General features: G+C 38.3%; 1 protein-coding gene across 2 annotated transcripts in view; it reads right to left on the bottom strand.

Moving 5' to 3' along the window:
* Nucleotides 1–2,602: 2,602 nt before the first annotated feature.
* Nucleotides 2,603–19,671, bottom strand: part of Pgm1 (phosphoglucose mutase 1) — a 56,915-nt gene continuing 39,846 nt past the window's right edge. For both annotated transcript variants that reach the window (XM_071667201.1, XM_071667202.1), the window contains 6 exons: nt 15,586–15,740; nt 14,934–15,044; nt 9,425–9,565; nt 5,040–5,223; nt 4,750–4,884; nt 2,603–3,491 (listed from right to left, as the gene is read on the bottom strand). In XM_071667201.1, coding sequence (XP_071523302.1) covers nt 3,402–3,491; nt 4,750–4,884; nt 5,040–5,223; nt 9,425–9,565; nt 14,934–15,044; nt 15,586–15,740 — 816 coding nt within the window. In that variant the 3' untranslated portion in view covers nt 2,603–3,401. The remainder of the gene's footprint in view (nt 3,492–4,749; nt 4,885–5,039; nt 5,224–9,424; nt 9,566–14,933; nt 15,045–15,585; nt 15,741–19,671) is intronic.

Raw genomic sequence — 19,671 nt, forward strand, 5'->3', positions numbered from 1 at the left:
GTGTCTGTGGGTGGGTTGGGCCATTCTTTCATCCATTTCCTTTGGGAGATGGCGATTAAGTATAATGAAAATAAATAAAATGGGTATATGAGCGGATGGGCCATTCTTCATCTGTTTTCTGGCACTACCTTGCTGATGCAAGAAACAACTATTATATATAATAAATGACTAAATAAATATTTTGAAAATAGTTTCTTGACAACTATATCCTACACGACTTCATTCTGGCTTACAGAGGGTCTTCCATGGATCTGACAGATTTGGTTTTCATTCTACACTTTTAGACTATTATTTACTATTTCACCAACCAATGCATCAAGTTTTGAGTATCCATGATTTTCTGTAGCACCATCCAAATTTTATCCAAGCACTGGGCAAGTATGAAGTGGCTGTGATGTTTCAGGCAGAAAATATCATCATGAAGGTTGCAGGTTTTGTTCGCCTAGGAAAATCCATGCAGTTTAACTCCTGTATCCTCCTGAATTTTAACGATCATAATGAAAGGCAATCTTGAAAGCTTCTGCAACATTTATAGTTTGTATACTTAGGAAGGTCAACAGTGAATATGATTTTGTGCCGCTTGTCAAACATGAAACTTTTCAGCCCTATCATAGTGTTTCTTAAATGGCAGGTCACAACTTCCCAAGGGGTTGTAAGTGGGTATCCAAGGGAAATGTAAGCAATCCACACTGAAATAATACCATATTTTTGCTCTAAGATAAAACAACTCTGAACGAACAAATAATGAAATATTTCCAGACCAATATCTTTTTAAGAAACTAAAGATCAAAAAGAAATGTAAATCTTGAAGGATGAGCTCTAGGAGCATCTGAGAGAGCACTTGTTCACTTGGAAAGATGGATAAAACACAGTTCTGACCACCAAATATAGTTTGTCACAATGAAAATTCACCCTCTTGCACCACCATAATACTTACAAGGTTGATAATTGGTGGTTCACATATGATAGGGTCGACAGAAATGCCTTGTGGAAGGTCTTTTGAAAATATGGCATGGGAGGAAAGCTACAAGAAGCAGTGAGGTATGTGTGCAAGTAGGAAGAGATGAGGGTAAGTAGTTCCAGGTAAAAGTGGGTCTTTGATGTCACCAAGGCTGTTTAATTTGTTTATGGACGAGGTGCAAGGGTCTTCGAAAGGGGTAAGTACGCTGTCTGTACGGGATGTAGGAGCTTAAAAAATGAGTCAGTAGTTGTTTGCTGATTGGTGGCAGATTTATGTGAGGAACTCCAGAAGTTGATGTCTGAGTTTGGGAGTGTGTGAAAAGATGAAGTTGAGGTAAATGACAAGGTTATTTTGGTTTAGCTATGGACTAGTTGAGGTTTGAGTTTCAATGGATAAAATCTAGAGTAAAAGTGTTTTAGATACCTGGGAGTGGACATAGCAACAAATGGGACCATGGAAGCAAAGGCAAGTCATAGGTTGGGTGAGGGGGTGAAGGTTCTAGGAGCATTGAGAAATGTGTGGAGAGTTCATTGTCTGGGAGGGCAATAGGTATATTTGAAGGTATGGTAAGCTTAACAATGCTGTAGGGATGTAAGGCATGGGATATATATGAGAATGTGAGGAGTAGGGTGGATATGTTGGAAATCAAATGTTTGGACAATGCATTGGAAGAGGTAGTTTGACCAAATAGTAATGGAATGGTAAGGAAGAGCTGTGGTAATGAGAATAGTATGGTTGAGAGAGCTGAGGAGGGTGTGTTGAAAAGCTATGTACATAAGGAGAATGAGTGAGGGGAGGTTGACAAAAGAGGGTACATGTGTCAGAAGTGGAGGGGGCAAGGAGAAGAGGAACACCAGAGTGGAGATGGAAGGATAGACTGAGAAACATTTTGAATGTTCGGGGCCTAAACATGCAGGAGGGAGAAAACCAATCACAAGATAGAGTAAATTGAGGTGATATGGTATACATGAGACAATGTGCTGTCAGTGATCTGAACTAGGGAATATGAAGCAACTGAAGGTCTGTGGGGCCTGGTTATGGGCTGTGAACTTTGGTTTTCATGCATTACACAAGAACTAGAGAATGGATGTGAGCTAGAGGCTTTTCTTCTGTTCCTAGTGCAACTTCAATAAAGTGGGAAATAGTGAACAAGTATGTAAAGAAAAATCATATTCTTGGGGTTGATATGGAGTTTTAACTCCCTGCTGAGCATGTGAAACCTCAGATGTTAATACAGCTTATCTGTATATGAGAAATCATTTATACATTGGATTGAAATACATACAACTCACCATGGTTTTATTTTCATCATGGAGGTACAATAATAAATGATGATTGAACTTTGTTGGTAAGGTCTTTTGATATTAGCTCTCATAAATTATGTTAACTCCATGCATAATACTGTTATACAAGAGGCTTCATTACACCCCCAGAAGTGTGTACAAATTATAAAAAACTGTAACCACTAAGCATTGCAAGATATAAATCTTGAATTTCTTAGAATTTCACTAATACTATGGAAGATTCTCTAAAAACAGCTTTAGTTGTTTATTTTTCATTCTACAACTGGGTGATCGATCCTCGGAAATACTAAACCTGGCCCTAGACAAATAAAAAAAAAAAAGGCAAATAAATCAAAACTAGAATAAAATCCTTTATCAAATACAGTGTTTCACTCATAATCATCAGTGGTAAAAATCATCAAAATTATTCATAAAATCTGACGTACATAAAAGAATACAAGTGACTGCATCCATTTCAAGATGATTAAGGTCTAACATAATCTCAATTATAAAAACATAACCATTATTGCACTTTGCAATCTTTTCATGTAAATGTTTCCTGTACTTCAATATAACTAGTAATAATCAAGCAATGGATGTGTAGGGAACCCATGACATCATCTGTTTCATTAAAACTCTGAGGTAATAATACTGATTTTTTCTGCTCTGACATAGGTGAAATTAATCCTCACAGCATTTTCTAATACTAGGAAGTATTATATGACATCATTCTCTATCTACGCCATTCTCATCTTTTTAAGATGATTCTTTTCCACTTAACCATTATTCAATACAATAATGAATGACAGTATTAATTTTGTGCCTATATCTATGATAGCAAACCTACAATGATGACAGGCCTTACAAGGACGTAAATTTTTGAAAACTAATGACTCTATGTAAAGTTTTAACAATGATAATAAAGGATAATAATGATCATCAGCATTAAAAATAGTAATAACAAAGACTAATAAGAAATAAGTAATGACACAACAATAATGTAAACAAATAATATTCTTGAAAATTATAAGAACTTATATATTGTTACATGTCAGGCTATTTCCTTACTGATAATTCAAAGAATTATTGTCCCACTTATGGATTGTTCACATTACACTTGCAATACTTCATTTCCCTCAATCACCGTGTTGTAGTATCTAAGTAATGACTGTGGGTTTTTGGCGACCAGTGTAATCCCCAAGTTTAGATAACTTCAAAGCAATCTCCACCAATGGTTTCAAGACTTCCTGTGGATGCAAACATAAATTTCTTAGTAATACTCCAGAGTTTGTGCTCATATAAGGTAAAATAATTCAATGGCATGGAAAATAATTCACCAGAAATATTTAACTCAAATGCTCAATTAATAATCCATAAATGGATCTCCACACATTCCACCTTAATTTAGGAAGGAAAGTAATCACAGCAAACTGTGAGGTAAAGTGCACATCAAAACATTAAAATTTATGGGAAATCCCACAGCAGGTTCATATCACTGCACTTTTTTATGCTTCTCCTTCCTAAGCACAGCAACATCAGAGCAAATAAACAAATGGTCAATCATTTGCACTCACCCAATCTCTAGCTGTCATATATTATGTACCTAAACCAGAGCCCTCCATCCATTACCATTCCCCGGAGACTACTCTATAGTTTGTCCTGACCACTTCATATACCCTGCTACATTTCACAGTATATAAAATGTCTTTAGATAGGTGCAGGGCATTAGAAAAACTCCTTACTGTGAAAGGCAACTACATAATTGCAACAACTTTATCAATACATAATCCCAAGTATGGTATATATGGCCATATACATATACATATCTACTCTGCTCCTGAGAATAAGAAATACTTGCCAATGATAACTAACAATTCAATGAATTACAATCAAAAATTCTACATGAGGGAGGCTAAGCAAATATCAACATCAAAAGAAGATAGAACTACTTGCCTTTGTAAACTTCATGGTATGCTATTCATACTGCTTCATGGCTCCTGATTAAAAGAAGGAGTTTGGCCTGACTATGAGGCACTAAACACTTGTCTGCCTGAATCATGTCAAAGTCTTGCCTTTCTTACACAAGCAATTGCAGTACAGTGCTGTCTTATTACATTGAATGTTCATCATTGAAAAAAAAATGCATGTTGATAAGAGGGATGTTTTGGACAAGGAAACAAGTGGTAATTGTACTAATATCTAAAGGCAAATTCTGAGATGGCCATGATCTCTTTGCATGACTTGTAACTTGTTTAAAAATGTAATGGTCACTGTGAGAGGGTGGTATTTTGGCAAACAATTTGTTTATCAATTGACCCTCCCTTATGAGATGTGGTCCAGTTGTACAAATGAAGGCACCTTGTCATGTTATCCATAACTCACTTGTTTGGCACATATATAAATGCACACCATAAAATACCTCTTATGTCTTACAATAAAAGACTGCTGGACTTCTGCAAAGGGAGGAAAGAGTACTACAGTCTTTTTGGTACAGCCTAGACTTACCTGAGCATCCTTTGTGAAAGTAGAAGAATCAGATTCATAACTTTCAATATACATGCGAACTGTAGCACCAGAGCTACCTGTGCCACTCAATCGGAACACAACACGAGACCCATCACTCATCAGAATTCGGACACCCTGTGGTATTAAAAGTATGAAAATTATCATTTTGTTCACCATATAATGGAAGTGATGCAAATTATATATTCACATGTGTATGAATTACAAAAAAAAAAAAAATGCATCTTTTGTTTGAAGATAATCATCCTGCTGAATGTATTGTAGAATCTAACCTGCTTCTTTGCTACAGCACCATCAATGGGGTCTTTGTACTCAAAGTTATCAATCTTAGCAATGGTATATGACTTATCCCCATGAGAGAGCTTCTTCCCCACCATGGATGCATCACCACTCATGGCATCCAAAGCAGTCATCATTTCATTGCATGGTGCACTCTCACAATTCTCATAGTCATATCTGCAAAGAGATTGCAGTAAGCACTTTAAGTTTACATGAGGGTCAAGGTATATTATATAAGCCCACATCCAAATAGTAGTTGAAAGAATGATCACGTTCAGGTAGCACACTGGCTTGCTCATACTGCTTACTGCTAGCATGGATGTCTAAGTAGTTCATCCTACTGTATCAGCCATAGTATACCATAGTATAGTCTTAGTAAAATAAACAATAGAAAGGAAAAATTTTCCTATTGATATTCCATTATCTATGAATGGCATTATCACTAAACAAAATCAAAATCTATCTTGCTTAATAATCATTTAATCATTCTCTTAACACATTCTTACAACCAGTCATCCACCATTCTAATTTCTACCCCTGTAGATCACTCTTTCTTCCTTAATAGAAGTTATCTAACTCCTTGATCACTGTCATTCTCAATTATCCAAGGAAACTTTATTCTCTCATAATGCAAAGAATTAAGAACCATTTCTGTGGCTAACTAACTATACTATCTAGCAGAAAACAATGACAGATGTTCTGTATGTCATTGCTTGGTCTCCCACACTTAAGTTATGAAGATGTAAAAAGAATGACTGTCTAAAAAAAATATCATGCATTCTAGATATAATCAAGGAGTACATAAAGACCAGAAGAGATTTTTAGTATGGAATATCTTGATCACAAATACCTAATCCAATATCAAGACCCCTACATCATTTAATTGATATAGCGTGTACAATTTTCATCCAAGCTCAAGTGAAACATCAGAATGCAATATGTATGAATGCAGAAAAATCATATAAAAAATTACAACAGACAAAGTGAGAGTAAAGCTTCGAGAATTCATATAAGGATGAAGTAAAACAAAAAGATTTTCTACATAAGAACATCTGCAAAAGAAAAGAAAAGATAAAGTTGGTCTAGACAAGAAGCAGTACAATCAGACCATTAATTACTTTTATCCCTTCATTGTCAAACAAACCAGCAAAAATTCAGAGCAAAGCTCTCACATCTGGCTTTACAATGATAGCCCTGCTTTCCTTACAAGGGAATATATGGAGTCATCACTAACATTACTCCTGTACTTGCCATAATGCAATGACGTTGCAATCATGCTTACCAACACCATCGAGACTTCAGGAGAGGCAGTGTTTAGTTTGAAATCCATTGCACACAGGGTAAAGGTAAATCTTTTTTCATGCAAATTTGCCATTTCCCGTATTTGTGAGGTACCACTGAGAACAGAGGACTGAGCCTTAGAGGGAATATCCTCACTTGGCCCAGCTCTCTGTTACTTTTTTGGAAAAGTAAAAAATGGAAGGGAAGGATTTCCAGCCCACGCTCCCTCCCCTTTTAGTCGCCTTCTACGACACGCAGGGAATACGTGAGAAGTGATCTTTCTCCATTATCCCCAGGGATAAAAAGTAATTCATGTCTTAATTTACATGGTAATTACTAATTTGAAAAATCATAAAACAGGCTGAATGAGGAAATGTTGTGAAATGTATTGAGATTCTGTGAAGAACAAAAAGTTATATCAAAAGTAAAAGAATTTTAATAAGAGATATAAACGTGTGTTACATAGAGTGAAGGATTAAAGTACTAGTCCATGAACACAACTGAAGTAAAGCTGCAATGTGACATATCACCACAGATACTCAACATCTCCAGGAATAATAACATCTCCAGGAATAATCAGCAGTGGTGAAGTAAAGTCATCAAGGTTGCTGGAATGGGTAGCATCCAAGTGGACAGTGGCAAAATCATAGTAATCTGAACTCTGTATACAGTTCTTTTAAGGAAAACCTGAAGAATTGTAAATGAATATTAAAAGCTTTGTAACAGTGTACCAAATCAATAAACATAAAACTACTAAGCATAAAAATGAAAAAAAAGGCTAATGCATCTGAGAGAAGCGAACCTATATTTGAAAAAAGGATGAAAGGCAAAATCATTTTGAAACATTCTAGCTTTTGTGCAAGTTAATGACCATAAATACAGCATCAATGAATAAAATATCCAAACATTTAAACCTCAGACAATATCAGTTAATACATGATGAATGCCCTAATAGGCCAGGAGCCATCACATGAGAACTATCATTCATGGGCTTAGTTTGAACCATCCACTGATATTATGAAATCTTGATGGCCATTAGGTGCTGCCTTGGTCACTACCCATACGTGGGCAGCATGGGTCGTAACTCGGTGATGCCTCAGGCAATGACAACATCTGATGAACATGAAGTTTGCCTAAGTACATTATGGGAGGTTTCATATGAGTGCTAATGCTCAACAGACTATTTTGAACCCCTTTGCCAACATCCTAAAAATTGTAGATACTAGGTGTTGCCTCGGTCACTTCCCATGTGTGGGCAGCATGAGTAGTGACAAAGTAACATCTCAGACAGTGACAGTTATCAATACACAGCCTACACCGCCAAGGACCTACACACATAATTCATCATTACACCTGACCATCACAGAAATGCTTTGTCTATGTATACCTTGAGAAACAATCTTTTAAATCTAAATCTTCAATATTCCCTGTAAAAGCTCTCCTGAAGGGTATGTATGGTGTAACTAAGTCTTATCAATTCGAATATAAAATTCAATAAAGTTTAGAGCTAAAATCCATTTGTGGCATTCTGTACTTTCTTATCTGAGTATATAACATAATAATTGCAGAGGTATATAAGTTTCCTGAGTGTACCAGGTAAGTTGTAAGGGAGAGTAATGACTGATAGGAATGAAGGCATGTATAAAGGATCTCACTGGGGAAGAACAATGTGGTTTTAGAAATGGTAGAGGATGTGTGGATCAGGTGCTTGTTTTGAAGAATGTGTGAGATATATTCATAGAAACAAAAAGATCTGTATGTGGCATTTCTGGTGTGAAGAAAACATATGAGAGGGCTGATAGAGATGCCTTGTGGAAACTGTTTAGAATATATGGTGTTGGAGGAAAGCTGCTAAAAGCAGTGACAAGTTTTTATCACGAGTATAAGGTATGTGTAATGTAGGAAGAGAGAAGAGTGAGTGGTTCCAAGTGGAGGTTGGTCTGTGGCAGGGGTGTGTGATGTCACCATGGCTATTCAATTTATTATATGGATGGGGTGGGGATGGAAGTAAAAGTAAGAATCTTGGACAGAGGGGTGAGTATGCAGTCTGTAGGGGATAAGGGGACCCGGGAAGTGAGTCAGTTGCTTGCTAATGACACAATACTAGTGGAAGAGTCAAGTGAGAAGATGCAGACTTTGGTGACCGAGGTTGGGTAAGCATTTAAAAGGGACAGGTTAGTTGAGATGTGAGTTTGAATGGAGAAATTTTGGAGGAAATGAAGAGTCTTGGGTGCCTGGGAGTGGACATGGAAGCAAATGGAACCATGGAAGTGAAAGTAAGTTCATAGGGTGGGTGAGGGGGCTAAGGTTCTGGAAAAGAGAGGTCATTATCTGGGAGGGCTAAAATGGGTATGCTTGAAGGTATAGTAGTCCCAACAATGTTGTATGGATGCAAGGATATTCAGAGGTGGGCAAATATGTTGGAAAGGAAACATTTGAGGACAATGGATGGTGTGAGGTCGTCTGATCAAATAAGTAATAAAATGGTAAGAAAGAGGAGTGGTAATCAAAACAGCATGGTTGAGAGAGCTAAAGAGAGTGTGCTGAAATGGTTTGGTCGCTGGCTGCCTACCAACTACTACCTACCACTATGCTTAAGCAGTACCTGTAATTATAGAAACCTCTCACCTACTGCCCTAAAGTAAGTTTACTAAAACTTCACATGCCACTCTTCAAAAATTAAAGGGATGAAAAAAAGTCTTAGCTCTAATCAGCCAAACATTTCAGTACAGCAAATGTTTTGCCATTCCCCAAATAGGGAAAAACTAAAGAATTACCCTACCTATCTCATTTATTGTCAGAAATGGATAACTGCCATAAAAAACAAAACTGCTGATCTTGTTATTCCTTATGGACAGAAAATAAATGTGATTTAGATTCAACTTAAGTGTTCTACAAATATATCAATTAAAAGTTTTCCAAGGAAAAAGCCAATTTCTGAATTGGTATGCTCAAGGGTGTCATATCTATTTTAAAAGCACAAAAATATAACTGAGCTCTTTAGCCATACAGTCAATACAAATGATTATTAAGGTATGCAGGAACCTACTGGACAAATTTGGATATTGCATTAAATTAAATACATAAATAAATGTACCTGGTGAAGAAGTTCCTGCCATATGTTCCCCAGTGACTGAGGAGGACCTGCTCCACTGACATATTTCGGACAGCTAAAATGGACAACCAAGCCAGTACTGCCCATATACCATCCTTCTCACGGATGTGGTCACTCCCTGTTCTGTGGAAATGCATCAGGATCTGTCACATCCAAATTAACTTGTCCCTCAACCCTACTGAACCTAATAACCTTGCTCTTATTCACATTTACTTTCAACTTTCTCCTTTCACATACTTTTCCAAACTCAGTCACCAACTTATGCAGTTTCTCCCTCAAATCAGCCACCAGCGCTGCATCATCAGCGAACAATATCTGACTCAATTCCCTGGCCCTCTCATCCCCGACCAACTGCATACTTGCCTCTCTCTCCAAAACTCTTGCATCTACCTCCCTAACCATCCCATCCATAAACAAATTAAACAACCTTGGGGACATCAAGCACCCCTGCCACAGACTGACCATCACCGGGAACCAATCACTTCCTACTCATACACATGCCTTACATCCTTGGTAGAAACTTTTCACCTCTTCTAGCAGCTTACCTCCCACGCCATATACTCTTAAGACCTTCCACAAAGCATCTCAATCAACCTTATCATATGCCTTCTCCAGATCCATAAATGCTACATACAAAGCCATCTTTTTTTCTGAGCATTTCTCACGCACATTCTTAAAAGCAAACAACTGATCCACACATCCTCTACCACTTCTGAAACCACACTGCTCTTCCCCAATCTGATGCTCTGTACATGCCTTCACCCTTTCAATCAATACCCTCCCATACAATTTCCCAGGAATACTCAACAATTTTATGCCTCTGTAGTTTCAACACTCACCTGTCTCCCCTTTGCCTTTGTACAATGGCACTATGCATGCATTCCACCAACCCTCAGGTACTTCACCATGATTCATATATACAATGAATATCCTTACCAACAAATCAACAACACAGTCACCCCCCTTTCTTAATAAATCTTACTGCATTACCATCCAAACCCGCCGCCTTGCCAGATTTCATCTTCCGCATAGCTTTCATTGCCTCTTCTCTCTTAACCAAACCATTCTCCCTAAACCTTTCACTTTGCACACCACCATAACCAAAACACTCTACATCTGCCACTCTATCATCAAACACATTTAACATATATATATAGGTGTAAACAGACAATAAATATTTTGTTACCACTGGACTGTATTCCTTACTGTTAAACAAACACTTTTCTAAATACACTCAGTGCAAAAAGGGGAGATAATACTTTTTCTTTCGGTAATTTTTTCTTCAGAATGGATTATTCTGTCAATATAAGAGTGGTGGGAACTAAATGATTATATTCTATCAATTAAATTAGCCTGCATTTCTGGAATTTTCTGTTTGCTAAAACTTCAAAAGCCTAGGAAATATTCACTATTAATTCATTCTATTTATCATACTTAGTCACTGTCTCCCGTGTCAGCGAGGTAGCACAAGGAAACAGACGAAAGAATGGCCCAATCCACCCACATACATATGCATATACATAAACACCCACATACGCACATATACATACCTATACATTTCGATGTATACATACATATACATACACAGGCATATACACATGTACACATTCATATTTGCTGCCTTCATCCATACTCATCGCCACCCTCCTCCCCCCTGCACACGCACGAGGTAGCACTACGAAAAGACAACAAAGGCCACATTCATTCACACTCAGTCTCTAGCTGTCATGTGTAATGTACCAAAACCACAGATCCCTTTCCACATCCAGGCCCCACAAAACTTTCCATGGTTTACCTCAGATGCTTCACATGCCCTGGTTCAATCCACTGACAGCATGTCCACCCCAGTAAACCATATCATTCTAATTCACTCTATTCCTTGCATGCCTTTCACCCTCCTGTATGTTTAGGCCCCCATTGCTCAAAGTCTTTTTCACTCCTTCCTTCCACCTCAAATTTGGTCTCCCACTTCTCCTCATTCCCTTCACCTCTGAAACATATATCCTCTTTGACAATCTTTCCTCACTCATTCTCTCCATGTGACCAAACCATTTCAATACACCCTCTTCTGCTCTCTCAACCACACATTTTCTACTACCACACATCTCTCTTACCCTTTCATTACTTACTCGATCAAACCACCTCACACCACATATTGTCCTCAAACATTTCATTTCCAACACATCCACCCTCCTCTGCACAACCTTATCTATAGCCCATGCCTCAAAACCATATAACATTGTTGGAACCACTATTCCTTCAAACATACCCATTTTTGCTCTCTGAGATAACTTTCTCGCCTTACACACATTCTTCAATGCTCCCAGAACCTTCGCCCCCTGTGACTCACTTCCACTTCCATGGTTCCATCTGCTGCTGAATCCACTCCCAGATATCTAAAACACTTCACTTCCTCCTGTTTTTCTCCATTCAAACTTACCTCCCAATTAACTTATTCCTCAACCCTACTGGACCTAATAACCTTACTCTTATTCACATTTACTCTCAGCTTTCTTCTTTCACACACTTTACCAAACTCAGTCACCAACTTCTGCAGTTTCTCAATCAGCCACCAACGCCGTATCATCAGTGAACAACAACTGACTCACTCCCCAAGCCCTCTCGTCCACAACTGACTACATACTTGCCCCTCCCTCCAAAACTCTTGCATTCACCTCCCTAACAACCCCATCCATAAACAAATTAAACAACCATGGAGACATCACACACCCCTGCTGCAAACTGACATTCACTGGGAAACAATCACTTTCCTCTCTTCCTATTCGTACACATGCCTTACATCCTTGAGAAAAACTTTTCAAAGCTTCTAGCAACTTACCTCCCACACCATATACTCTTAATACCTTCCACAAAGCATCTCCATCAACTCTATCATATGCCTTCTCCAGATCCATAAATGCTACATACAAATCCAACTGTTTTTCTAAGTATTTCTCATGTACATTCTTCAAAGCAAAACCTGATTCACATATCCTCTACCACTTCTGAAACCACACTGCTCTTCCCCAATCTGATGCTCTGTACATGCCTTCACCCTCTCAATCAATACCCTCCCATACAATTTCACAGGAATACTCAACATACTTTTACCTCTGTAATTTGAACACTCACCTTTATCCCCTTTGTCTTTGTACAATGGCACTACGCATGTATTCTGCCAATCCTCAGGCACTTCACTATGAACCATATATACAATGAATATCTTTTCCAACCAGTCAACTACACAGTCACCTCCTTTTTCAATAAATTCCACTGTAATACCATCCAAACCCACCGCCTTGCTGGCTTTCATCTTCCGCAATGCTTTCACTTCCTCTTCTCTGTTCTCCAAACCATTCTCCCTGACCCTCTCACTTCATGCACCACCTCAACCAAAACACCCTATATCTGCAATTCTATTGTCAAACACATTCAACAAACCTTCAAATACTCATTCCACCTCCTTCTCACTTCATCGCTACTTGTTATTACCTACCCATTAGCCCCCTTCACCAATGTTCCCATTTGTTCTCTTGTCTTACGCACTTTATTTACCTCCTTCCAAATCATCTTTTTATGCTCCCTAGAATTTAATGATACTCTCTCACCCCAACTCTCATTTGCCCTCTTTTTCACTTCTTGCACCTTTCTCTTGACCTCCTGCCTCTTTCTTTTATTACATCTCCCAGTCATTCGCACTATTTCCCTGCAAAATTTGTTCAAACGCCCCTCTCTTCTCTTTCACTACCAATCTTACTTCTTCATCCCACCACTCACTACCCTTTCTAATCTGCCCACCTCCCATGTTTCTCATGCCAGCATCTCTTGCGCAAACCATTACTGCTTCCCTAAATACATCCCATTCCTCCCCCACTCCCCTGATGTCATTTGCTCTCACCTTTTTCCATTCTGCACTCAATCTCTCCTGGTACTTCCTGACACAAGTCTACTTTCCAAGCTCAGGTACTCTCACCACTCTCTTCACCCCAACATTCTCTCTTCTTTTCTGAAAACCTCTACAAATCTTCACCTTCGCCTCAAGATAATGATCAGACATCCCTCCAGTTGCCCCTCTCAGTGCAATGACATCCAAAAGTCTCTCTTTCACGCACCTATTAATTAACACGTAATCCAATAACGCTCTCTGGCCATCTCTCCTACTTACATACGTATACTTAAGTATACCTCTCTTTTCAAACCAGGTATTCCCAATCACAAGTCCTTTTTCAGCACACATATCAACAAGCTCTTCACCATTTCCATTTACAACACTGAACACCCATGTACACCAATTATTCCCTCAACTGTCACATTACTGTTCTTTGCATTCAAATCACCCATCACTATAACCCGGTCTCATGCATCAAAGCTACTAACACACTCACTCAATTGCTCCCAAAATACTTACTTCTCATGATCTTTCTTCTCATGACCAGGTGCATAGGCACCAATAATCACCCATCTCTCTCAAACCACTTTCAGTTTTACCCATATCAATCGAGAGTTTACTTTCTTACACTCTATCACATAATCCCACAACTCCTGCTTCAGGAGTAGTGCTACTCCTTCCTTTGCTCTTGTCCTCTCACCAATCCCTGACTTTACTCCCAAGACATTCCCAAACCACTCTTCCCCTTTACCCTTGAGCTTCATTTCACTCGTAGCCAAAATATCCAGATTCCTTTCCTCAAACATACTACCTACCTCTCCCTTTTTCTCATCATGAGTACATCCACACACATTTAGATACCCCAATCTAAGCCTTCGAAGAGGATGAGCACTCCCCGCATGACTCCTTCTCCTGTTTCCCTATTTAGAAAGTTAAAATACAAGGAGGGGAGTGTTTCTAGCTCCCTGCTCCCGTCCCCTTTAGTCGCCTTCTAAGGCAAACGGGGAATGAGTGAGAAGTATTCTTTCTCCCCTATTCCCAGGGATATTCATACTTTGGAAAAATCATTAGTCCAGCACCTGCTTGGTCTCTACCATTTCAAACTAAAGACTTTTCACTGCAGTACTAAAATGCAATATTTCCTTCTATCTCTGTCTAAGAGTCATTCATTTCCTTTGCTTAATTTCAAAACCACTATTCAACCCTTTAATACCATAAACATACTATGCATAACTTTCTAACGTTAGCTGAGATGGCACAGGCAACTGAATGCCCTAATTAAGGCCACCTGATTAATGCTATGGACTGTGGACCAACTGCCACAACCATCATTCGTATCTATGCAGGCTCGACCGCAAGCAGCCAATTGATGTTTCATAGTCAGGAATGCTAACTGCTACATCATGGAGGTTATCCATCCTATGCTGGACACCCCACATAATCAAAATACCAAAGTCTGTTTCAAGGTCACAGTTTGTTAAAGCCATCCAAGATGTGTTATGTGAGGCCTGTGTGACAACAGCAGGAACATAGATAAGTTTTAAAACCTGTCCAGATTTTGGACTGCCACATGTACAAAAAGATGAGTAACATATAACTCACCCAAAGCTCTCTTCACCACAGATTGAGAGTCTGCCAGCATCCATTAGGTTTCCAAAATATTTCCAGCCAGTTGGAACTTCAAAGACTTCCATCCCTTTCTTCTCACCAACTCTATGAAAGAGGTATACTGTCTTAGAAATGAATTAAATAACTTTAAAATGTACATGAAATAAGATATATGAATTTATAAGAATATATTATATTACATTAGTTAAGAGCATACACATTTCCTAATTCAAAATACCGCACATTAAGAATGGTAATTCATGAATAAACTTATGTAATATGGTTGGAGTATGTAAACAATAATTTGTGCTTTCACCAATATCAGGTCTCAGAATATATAAACTTGCCAGAAAATACAGCTGCATCAACATACTGATGTATTAGCATTCTCTGATGTTGATCATGCTTCCAACAAAATGTAAGAAGAATACTAAGATCTAAATCAGTCAAATAAAGGAGGTGGACTTAACAACATATACAGTAATCAGTGCCACACCCTTTTAAACAGTGATTGCTAAAGGGGAAAAGAGTTTTGTGAAAAGAGACTTCCAATCTTATTTGCAGAAAAATATAAATCAAAGATAAATCAAGACATAAATACCATTAATTTAATGTTGTAAGTGGTGATGAACAATCCTGTCACTACCTGTCAATAGCACATCCTGTAGGCATACTGCGAGCCAATCCCTTTACACCATTCTTCTTGAAGTATGGAATACAGTCTGTGTTGTCTGCAATAACTGCCACAGAGTCTGAAGGGGTCACAAAGAATGCTTTGTGACCTAGGATCATGTTACGGTCCTGTGAAAATAAGGAAGGTGTTAAACAAATAACTTTTAAGGTATCATATCAACTGAATACTAAAAACACAACTGATGCTGAGAGAATAGATTGTGAGGGAACCACGGATAATATGACTGATCTAGAGAGAGTTAAGTAAGGCTCCACTCTTATCTGCTGTCGCACAACCGTCCATGCTAATGACCATTTTCATATTACTAAATTAATCCATAGCTTCTAATTCATCCTCCAAATTGCTGTCAAAACCTAGTATTACTTTATCTACATTTAGTTTCAAAATCATCCTCATATACAACTCATTGACCATTCAATCTAACTATCCTGTGATTTTACTATGATGGCAGCATCACTTACAAGTAACAACTGTGCAACTGATATTTTTTCCCATAATGACTCAGCAGTTCAACAATTTAGTTTCATCTCATGCAATAAATCATCCATAAAAACAAACATTTCATTACACAACTTTAACACATTCCCACAGATAATGCAAACTCCTCATTCACACCTCCATTCGCACTGAGAAAAGCATCATTTACACTACAAAAGCCCTTTAAAGTTCAAGAGTTTTTTTTTTTTTTTTTTTTTTTTTTTTTTATACTTTGTCGCTGTCTCCCGCGTTTGCGAGGTAGCGCAAGGAAACAGACGAAAGAAATGGCCCAACCCCCCCCATACACATGTACATACACACGTCCACACACGCAAATATACATACCTACACAGCTTTCCATGGTTTACCCCGGACGCTTCACATGCCTTGATTCAATCCACTGACAGCACGTCAACCCCGGTATACCACATCGCTCCAATTCACTCTATTCCTTGCCCTCCTTTCACCCTCCTGCATGTTCAGGCCCCGATCACACAAAATCCTTTTCACTCCATCTTTCCACCTCCAATTTGGTCTCCCTCTTCTCCTCGTTCCCTCCACCTCCGACACATATATCCTCTTGGTCAATCTTTCCTCACTCATTCTCTCCATGTGCCCAAACCATTTCAAAACACCCTCTTCTGCTCTCTCAACCACGCTCTTTTTATTTCCACACATCTCTCTTACCCTTACGTTACTTACTCGATCAAACCACCTCACACCACACATTGTCCTCAAACATCTCATTTCCAGCACATCCATCCTCCTGCGCACAACTCTATCCATAGCCCACGCCTCGCAACCATACAACATTGTTGGAACTACTATTCCTTCAAACATATGTCCTCTCTATATCCATAAATGATACATACAATTTCTTTTTTTTTCTCCAAAACTTTCTTCACTATTTCAGTAAAATATCTGCTCTACAAATCCTTCCACCTCCTAATTTTGTTTTGGTCATCACCAACATGGGGTTCACTTAATCTCTGACCACTCTATCACAATCCTATCATACATCTCATCGACTATGTGTGACAAACAAACTACTCTATAATTCTTATATCATTTCCATTCCCTCTATCTTTATACAAAGGAACAAATAATACCTTTTTCCAATCATCAGGTCCACAAACGCTTTTCCATTCTACCAAAAGCACTTTCCAAATACATGCAACAAAAGATTTATTGCCATTCTTCATCATCTTACTCACCAATCCATCTATACCCAAGCTTTTCAATTCTTTAGCCACTTTACCGGTCCTCTCACCACTCATCTAGCATTCCTTCATCTCCCCAACACCTATTCTACATTATCCTTAACACTAATTCTATTGTACTAAATGCCACATCTAATTTCCCATCATCTCTAACCAGCTATTCATAGCAGTCTCTTCATCTATACAAATTCATATATTGTCACACTCATTCTCTCAAACTTATCTAATACTTTCTCACTCATCACAAAAACCTCCCTTCTGTAATTACTGACCTCTTTCCAAAATAGCTTTTACCTTTATGAAATTCTCATTACCTCTTCTCTAGTGATCCACTCTTTCTGCCACCACTATCAGTACCAGCAATCCCCTTCCCATGATCCTTACCCCTCTAACAGACTTGCATCTTTTTCCATTCATTTCACCATCATCAGCAGTCTTCTTAGTAACCTTTTTTCCCTTGAACAACATTTGGCTAGTACATCTCCCTAACATCTTACTTCTCTAAAGAACTCAACTGCCTAATGATGTTTTCATCAATCTCTTTCACTTCTCAAACTATAACCTTCACTCAATTCTGTTTCAAAGGAAGGGTATGTACTTACTCCAGCAACAACATGCTTCCTGCATCCCTGAAAGACCATGAATCATCATACTCTGATATTATCTGGCTTAAAATTTGTCTCTCAGAAACCATTATTTTCCTGTTTCACCTATTGCTATCTTAATTCTTCAGACTTTACAACTTTCTATGGTCATCTAAATTCTGAGATGAGGATATGAAATCCTTTCATTCTCAAGCTGAAGTCCTCTACTTAGGAGACTTCAATGTATACAAGAGGGATTGGTTGAATCCTCCAATATTTGAGGGTAATGGGGCTGATGCCCTCACATTTTCAGTCTTCATGACTAGGATCAAATCATTACCCAATTTACCCACCTTCTAGATGGTCATGATCACTCGCAATACTGGATGTGTTTTACCTCCAACCCTTCATGCATGTTTAGAGGACTACACTCTTGTAAATGTTTCCTTACTAACTGTACCTCCTCCTCCAGGTGCATTGCTCTAAATGTCAATAATGGAACTTTAATACTGATGACTGGACCAAGTTAATGAAAATTCATTCTTGACTTTACTTAGAGAGATTACTGTCTCCTCTGGTGGTGCTTCTGACTCTGCCCTGCTGAGCATACAACTAGGTTATTGTCGCAGGACTGGAAGAACATTTCTCCTCTTCTTCTAGAACTATGTTTTATGCCAATCTATAGTTCAATCATTCCTAAACTAAGGCCATCTGGGCAAAGAACATAACCCATCAGACTTGGAAAAATTCCTTCCTCTGACCTGCATTCAGTTTTCATGTCAGCCCAAAATGACTGCAAGTGTGTTATCCTTGGGCAAAGTACTCCTATATCCAAAGGAAACACGAGTCTCTCCTCAACTTCCATGGATGGATTTTTTAATCCTAAGTCAAAAGCATCTCTAAAAGCTTCTGCTAAAATATGCTTCCTTCACTTTTCCATACCACTAAAAATTAAATGTCTTCCAGACAAACAAAGCAACACTTACTGGCTCTCTTTTTCCCTCCAACTCCACCTTTGGTGACTATGATTCCCCAACCTCATGACACACGTTTTACTCATGCTATCAAATGGCAGCAATAATCCAAAATTTCTATTGCACAGCAAAAAAAAATTCCTTTTGAAATGATAAATCAGCTTTTAAAAAAATAAAACATACACAAGAAGGTATATTATTACCTTTGCATTGGCCTAATCCAGTGCTCAGTGAGTGCTCAGGAGCTTGAATGACATGTTTTTACATCTCCTGATTAGACTGGAAGATGTGGGGTGATCTTATTTTCTTTATACTGAGCTTGGTTTCCAGTTGTACTCATATTTCATACTAAGGGAGAGTGGTGGTGATAAAGAGCATGAATATATTCACAAACATTACACCTTTCACACAAACATTGACTGTGGGGGAGATTGGCTGGTAAGAGTGAGGAGGATACCGAAGGATGTATTTCTTTCGTTATGCTGAACACTTAACTCGAATTTTAAACACACTCTTATTTTCTATAAAGACAAATCTTTGATAGTGAATAACATGAACCTAAACAGAAATATCACAACTTTCATACTACAAATAATTGAGTGCTTTGAGCCACTGGGACATGTGGGGAGGATTTTGGGAAACATTTTTCTCTGGGAATATTCTAGCTCTTTTCCTATCATCTGCATTACCCAAGGAATAGATAAAAGAAAAATTAGTAGTCAATTTCTTTCACAAATGTGAATTCAGCAGGGGCACAACCCATGCAGACTTCCTGGTTCTTTG

The sequence above is a fragment of the Panulirus ornatus genome, chromosome 11 (genome assembly GCF_036320965.1).
Source record: "Panulirus ornatus isolate Po-2019 chromosome 11, ASM3632096v1, whole genome shotgun sequence".
In the NCBI taxonomy this organism is placed as follows: Eukaryota; Metazoa; Arthropoda; class Malacostraca; order Decapoda; family Palinuridae; genus Panulirus; species Panulirus ornatus.